General features: G+C 38.6%; 1 protein-coding gene and 1 pseudogene across 1 annotated transcript in view; one reads left to right on the plus strand and one right to left on the minus strand.

Moving 5' to 3' along the window:
* Nucleotides 1–7,537, plus strand: part of ABCB5 (ATP binding cassette subfamily B member 5) — a 170,276-nt gene that overhangs the window by 127,221 nt on the left and 35,518 nt on the right. Inside the window, 1 exon segment of the mRNA XM_027774185.1 lies at nt 3,265–3,468. Coding sequence (XP_027629986.1) covers nt 3,265–3,468 — 204 coding nt within the window.
* LOC102496732 (3-hydroxyisobutyrate dehydrogenase, mitochondrial pseudogene) overlaps nt 6,656–7,537 on the minus strand; it is a 1,048-nt pseudogene continuing 166 nt past the window's right edge.

Consider the following 7,537-nt stretch of genomic DNA (forward strand, 5'->3'; position numbering starts at 1 on the left):
CCCTATAGCAAAAACCTCTCAAAAAAAAAAAAAAAAAAAGATTGGTAAATGACAATGCATCATAAACCCTTCAGAAGAAAAGGAAATGTTTTGTAGACCGTTTTGTATTTTTGTGTATGACAGTTTTAACTTACTAGTTTCTAAAAAACAACTTGACCAAAAATATGTCACAGAATTTTGAGACCCATTAAAACAAAGTTTAATGAGAAAGCTGTGGCTTATTTTGGTTAACAATAAGACTTCCACAGAAAAATATTGAGGCGAAAAGTTGAGTTTGTAATCTTTCTAGTATTAAGAACCTGTTGGGGGGCCAGAAGGTGGCATAGTGGTTAAGGCAGTGGACTTCCACATGGTCAGCTGCAGTGTGAGTCCCAGACCCAGTGGCCTGAAACTCACACCAGGCACATGTACATGTGTGCCCAAAATGTAGAGGAAGTAGAGGAGAAGGGATTGAGGCACAGCCATCCCCCTGGGGAGTGATTTCTCACTTTGTCCCTCTCTGTCTGTCTGGCGAGCACCGGTGCTCTGTAACAAAAATCTCTTCAAAAAAAAAGGACAACAAAAACAACCTGTTGAAACTTAAAGAATATAATCATTTAAGTTTTTTGTTTTTTTCTGGATTGGAATTAGGGTCATTATTTCTCACCTATTTCTAGGAAAGCAGACTCTTAACAGAAAAGCTGAATATCTGTTTCACAGGTATTCGGTAATACAGAGTATTTCCTTTAGAAGGTAAATCCTGTAATAATGGCCGTGTGTTGCATATGAAATTTTGTAGTTATCAATATTAAGTAAATTTGTTTGAATAATCTCAAAAAAATCAAAAGCAGAAATTGAACATTTCCCTTTGAATATTACTGAAGATGAATTAGATTCTACTTTAATAAATATGTAAGTTAAATATAGCATTCTCTCCCTTTTCACTATCTGTGAAATAAAATATGTGAAACCTTCATAAAGAAGCCACAGCCAGCTAGTGTGGTGGTTAAGGTGCCTGGATCCCATGCGGTCAACTGCGCAGTTAGAATCCCAGATATGGTAACTTAAAAAACACACGGGGCTTGGACCCAGCAGGTGGCATGGTGGTTAAAGTGCCCGATTCCCACATGGTTGACCTGGCAACTTGAAAATCACAACAAATAAATAGATAAGTAATAAATGTTTAAGCAAAACAAACACACACACACACACACATACACACACAGAGACACACACAAAGGGTGTGTATGCATACATGCCCAAAACCCCAAGAGGGGACTAGAGGAGAGGGGATTGCAGCATGGTCTTGAGGGTGGTACTTCTTCATTTTCCCTTTCTCTCTCTTTATCTGTCTCCAGCAAGCTCATGTGCCCTATAGAAAATTAAAAAAAAAAAAAAACACAAAAAAAACATATGCATAACTCAAACTATCTTTTCTGAACAAATTTATTTAAATTTTAAGTATATGTCTATCATACATATATGTAAAACTGGTACTTTAATACTATTAATTATCAACCTATTTATTTTCCATAAAATTCCTAACAAATGTGGCATCTTTTAAAATAGTAAATTGTAGGGGCTGGCAAGTGGCATGATGGTTAAGGCACTGGACTCCCACTTGGCCAATCAGGGTTCGAGTCCTGGACCTGGCAGCTTGCTTTCTCACCCTTTCTTTCTGTCTCTGGCCAAGTTGAAGAACAATACTAATAAAATAAATTAAAATTTTTTTCTGATTAAATTAAAAATAATACAAAATAAATAATTGTTCTAAAAATAGTAAACAGTGAAAAAATGCTTACCTAGAAATTGATTTCTTTTTTTAGTTAGTTTTTTTTTGGTTTTTTGTTTTTTTGTTTTTTTTGTTTTTATTGGAGAGATTTTTTCCTATAGGGCACATGCACCCGCCAGATAGAGAGAAAGAAAGTGAGAAAGCACCCCCAGGGGATGGGCATCCTGCAATACCTTCTCCTTCATTCTTCTCTCAGGATCTTGGGCATGCATGTACACATGCCCAGTGTGAATTTTAAGCCTCTGGGTTCGGGACTTGAACCATGGTCAACAATGTGGGAGTCCAGCAAGTTAACCATTACACCATCTGTTGATCCTTAGTTAGTTTTTGTTTTGTTTGGTTTGGTTTGGTTTTGGGTTTTTTTGGAGAGGTTTTCGCTATAGGGCACGTGCACTCGTCAGAAAGAGAGAGACAGAGAGATAGAAAGCGAGAAATCACCCCCCCAGGGGATATGGGCACACTGGAATCCCTTCTCCTCCATTCTCCTCTCGGGATCTTGGGCATGCACGCACACACGCCCAGCGTGAGTTTAAGCCGCCGGGTCCAGGACTCAAACCGCGGTCGACTACATGGGAGTCCTGCGACATAGCCATTACGCTAACTACTGGTCCCCTTAGTTAGTTTTTTAATAGTAATTATGATGATGCTAGTTTCAAGCGTCAGCTTTATTATCAAGAACTTACCTGTTGAGGCCAGCAAGTGGCAATAGTGGACTCCCACATAGCCAACCATGGTTCAAGTCCCAGACCTGGCAGCTTGAGACATGCCAGGCATGTGTGCATGTGTGCCTAAAACCCCAGGAGGAGAAAAGAGGAGGAGGAATTGTGGTATGGCCACCTCCCAGGAGGTGATTTCTCACTTTCTATCTTTCTGTCTCTCTCCGTGTCTCTGGAGAACGCATGCACCCTATAGAAAAATTCTCTCAATAAAAGAGTTTATCTGTTTCAGGGTTGAAGAGATGAGGTGTCTGTGGATATGTGCATGTACACTTGCACATGTGTGTTTTCATTGTTGCTGGGTATTGAATGTGGTATGAGGAAAAAAGAGCACAGCTGTGTATCTGTCATTGAGAAGACAGAAAAAATCCTGTAACGTCAGCTTTCAACATATTTAACTTGGATTGGGGTGTAAGATCCTGCAAAACTACTTAAGGAGAACTATTAGAGCAGCATTAAAGTCTCTCTTCAACCGGCTAGTATTTCATTTCAGATAGTCTGTTTCTATTATGTTTCTATACAGTCTTCTATGGTGTTCCAGTAAACTAAAAGCCAGTTCATTGGGCTGTCCCAATATTGGACTTAAGACAGAAAAATAAAGCATGATTCCTTAGTCAAAGGCATTTTTAGATATGCATATTATTTCATCTGTAACTATAAATTTAGGTATAAATCCTGAAAACAGAAAGTCTATCTTGTTTTGCAAGAAATGATAACAGAAATTATTGTAAAGTTAACATTAACTGACTATTTTCCCCAAAATATGTCTGATTATAGGCAACAGGTTCAAGAGTTGGTGTCTTAACACAAAATGCAACTAACATTGGACTGTCGGTTATCATTTCCTTCATATATGGATGGGAGATGACACTCTTGATTCTGAGTTTTGCTCCAGTACTTGCTCTGACAGGAATGATTGAAACCGCAGCAATGACAGGATTTGCCAACAAGGATAAGCAAGAACTTAAGTGTGCTGGAAAGGTAAAATGAAGACTGCTATTACCATTGTAACATTTTAAGAGACAATCAGAGCTCCCATCTTTACAGTATGTTAACTTCATCGCTTAGGAATTTGTAAACTGGTTTATATATTTTGAAATGCATACTGAACACTTTAGGATGGGCTATGGATATGTAATCACAACAGGGTGCATTATTGGAACACAGCTGCTAGAGGCAAATTGGCCGAATTAGAATCTAGATTCCATCACTAACAAGTGTGCAATTTGAGCTAGTTATGCCAACTTTTGTGGTCTTCAGTTTTCTCATTTGTAAAATGGGAACACTTAGAACAGTGCCTGGAAGACAGTAGGCACTTCATAATGTCAGCTGTTATTATTGTTGCAATATCATGGGGGGCAGGGGGAGTTTCTTTTTTTTTGGAGAGGTTTTTGCTATAGAGCTCATGCGCTTGCCAGAAAGACAGACAGAGACAGACAGAAAGCCAGAAATCACCCCCTGGGGGGGATGGCCACGCCACAATCCCTTCTCCTCCATTCTCCTCTCAGGATCTTGGGCACACACGCACATGCACCTGGCATGAGTTTAAACCACTGGGTCTGGGACTCAAACCGTGGTTGACTACATGGGAGTCCAGCAACACAGCCATTACGCCAACTGCTGGTCCCATCGTGGGGGAGTTTTCTAACATCATGGTTCCCCATTCTCTTATTGCTGAATAATTAAACTTTATTGAGCAATTTTTCCAGGAATTGTATTTTTCAACAAACAGGAAATGTAATAATTACTAAGCATACTGATACTGACAGTGCCTAAAACAAAATTTTACAGATAAGAACTATTTTCTTGGGTTTTTTTTGTTTAAACTGTTTATTTGATGATGATGATGATGATGATTTAATTTGACCAGAGAGAGAGAGAAAGGGAAAGGGAGAAAGCAAGCTGCCAGATCTGAAACCTGGACCACAGTCGGCCATGTGGGAGTCCTGCCCCTTAACCACCACACCACCTGCCGTCCCCAACAAGTACCATTTCATACTGACCAAAATTAACTATTTTTTTTTTTAGATTTGGAAAATGCTTTAATATATTTAAGCCTCCCAAGGTCAACCACATTCATAAAAATAATTATTATATTGGATATTTAGAAAAACATTATTACATAATCATAATATCTAAGAATTGAAAAAGAATTTGATCTATCCACTCACCTGATGTGGAAGTCCCTTGCACAAACTGTATTCACCCATGTCCTCCCCACACTTTCCTTGTGGTACCAGGAACATTGACTTCCCAGCTGCCTACCCTTGGATAGTCTTCCATATAGGCAGGGGTTTTTTTTTTTTTTTTTTTCTAGTCCCCTTGTGGCCATCTATCCTCTTCTTGGCTTTTATCCTGGTAATGAAACAAAACCTGCTCCTCCTGACAGCCTTTCAGAAGCTGCATTATATAAACACTGAATTTTCTCTTGGCCATACATCCCAGGTCTTTTCCTTCATCAGTTTCATGTATAGATTTGACAAATCATCAGGTCATTTCATTTTTCAGACTTAAAATGCATGTGTTTATTTGTTTTAGGTGTTTTTTTTTTTTAAGACTGTGTGTTTGGTTTCAAAGATCTTTACTACATTGTTGAACAACCTATGATGAATTTGATCAGAATAGGAAATTGATTTTAATATCATTGATGGTCTGTATTACAGTGACTGAATGACAGCTGGCACAGTGTAATAGCACGAATACAGTATTCATAAATAGGGATGCTAAGCACATGACTCATTGTAATTGGTTTCCCTGACACTTGGACACTGCCACCTTTCTTGCAGTCGATGAGACTCTCAGAATATCTGCTTGTGCTGTAGAGCCTGAACTGCTTAGTAAATATTTATCTCTGAGACAGTGGCCAGTTGTTTATTCCTCCCTGTGTAATTTTAAAATGGTGATAATTTGCACAGTTTCTAAATTAATGAGAATTAATTATATTTTACTCACCTTATGTTTTATGTCATAAGATTTAGTTGTATACATACCCTTTGACTTTTCCTTTCTGTATCCTTAGAGGAACCTTGGACTATTTCATCAGTAACTCAAATCAAATTGGGAATGAGTCCTTACCCCATAGCTTTTAATATCAATTTACCAAACATCAATTTCAAACATAGAGCAAAATAGTATATTGGGTCCTCATTAGTTGTATTTGTAGAACCTGAACAAATCATCAGTGTTTTATTTTCAGATTTGAAATGGCTATATTAGTTTTGGTGTTTTTTCAGGCTGGCCAGTGGTGGGATGATTAGGGTGACTTGATCACACATGGCCAACTGTGCAGTTTGAAACACACCAGACGCATGTGTGCATGTCCATGCTTAAAATTCCAAGAGGAGAATGGAGAAGAGGTTGTAGCATGGCTATACCTTTTTTTTTAAAATTATCAGCATAGAAATTTATATAAATTCAAAATAATATCATTATATTTAGAATAATGTAATAATTATCTAAAGCAAGTATCATCATTGGCTCTGAAATAGGTCTAAAGATGTCTTTCTCTTAAAGTCAAAAAATATGTAGTAAGAATGTACAAGAAAGCAAAAATAATATATATTTAAAAAAAAGTCTGCTGAGTACTGGGAGTTTAGCAAAAGAGACACCTAATAAGATCCTGTAATTGAGTCCAAATAGAAAACATACAGCAACAAGTTCTCTTGCTTTTATTAACTTTCTAGAAAATAAGATCAGTAACCTCAGACATGCAAGGATACCACCATTCAGTTCACTGGACAAACTTCCCGAGGGTACTTCTTCAACTCCTCTCCTCACACTAATTTCTTCTCTTCCCAATATGATGGGTTTCATCCTATTGACAAAATATTTGGTTTTATTTGTAAAGTGGTGTAAATAATATCCTGATTTAAGTATTCAACAATTTAGTTGAAGATGCCGAGATCAAAATTAAAAAAAAAAAAGTAAATTTAGCTAGTTAGCAGCGACCATTAGTAACTTACAAGAAAAAAAAAAATCCCAGATAACACATTTACTAACAAAAAAGAGTAAGCAGTTAGAAGTGAGTGAAAAACCCTAGGGATTATTGCAACTAGACAATCGAAAGCAAACAGGACTCTGATTAAGCCCATTTACTTGTGGAGTGAGCTAGAGGGAGGCTCGGAGATGGAAGTGAGTTCCCAACAGTGTCCATGGCCAAATGGCAGGCTCAAAAGGTCTCTTCCTCTCGTAAAAAATGGAACACGGATGAGAAGTCTTTCTTTGAGTAGCCCTTGGCACACATCATCCTGTAGATCTGATGGGCCAGACTGCCCAGAAGGATTGGGCTCTTTGTGCTGGTAGCAGTCTTGTGCCAATCCCAGATCCTTAGCCATGAGTGTTGTTCCAAATCCACCTTGATAATTATTAGCCGAAGGAACTCCATCCATCACCCCAGGTACAGGGGTGTAAGTGTCACTTGACCAGCACCGTCCTGAGCTCATATTTAGGATTTTAGCCAACAGTTTTAGGTCAAGCCCTAACCTGATTCCAAGATTCATAGCTTCAGTAGTTCCAATAGCTAACAGCATGTTGTTGGCAGATCTTTGCAGCCTGCCCAGTCCCGACAGCTCCACAGTACACCACATTGGAGCCCATGCACCCCAGCAACTCTTGGGCAGCAGCAAATTCCTCTTCAACTCCTCCCACCATGAATGTGAGATTCCCAGACCTGGCCGCTCCAACACCACCAGAAACAGGGGCATCCATGAAAACTGCTCCCATTTTCTCAACTTCTTTGGCCAATTCTTTTGAAACTGCAGGGTCAATAGTACTGGAATCTATTAATAATGAGCCTTTCTTCACTTTTTTTAGAATCCCATTTGTTCCAGAATAAGCTTCTATTGCATTGATACTGGTGGGCATCATTGTAATAATTCTGTCAGCTTTTTCGGCTACATCTGCTGGGGAAGATACTACCTGTTCACCAGCTTCTCTAAATTCTTTGCATACATCAGGGAACACGTCATAAATAATCAGCGGATAGCCATGGTTCATGAGATTTTTTTGCCATTGGCTTTCCCATGTTGTCTAGTCCAACGTATTCAACCCG

Source organism: Tupaia chinensis, unplaced genomic scaffold (assembly GCF_000334495.1).
Source record: "Tupaia chinensis unplaced genomic scaffold, TupChi_1.0 Scaffold000410_1, whole genome shotgun sequence".
Lineage (NCBI taxonomy): Eukaryota > Metazoa > Chordata > Mammalia > Scandentia > Tupaiidae > Tupaia > Tupaia belangeri.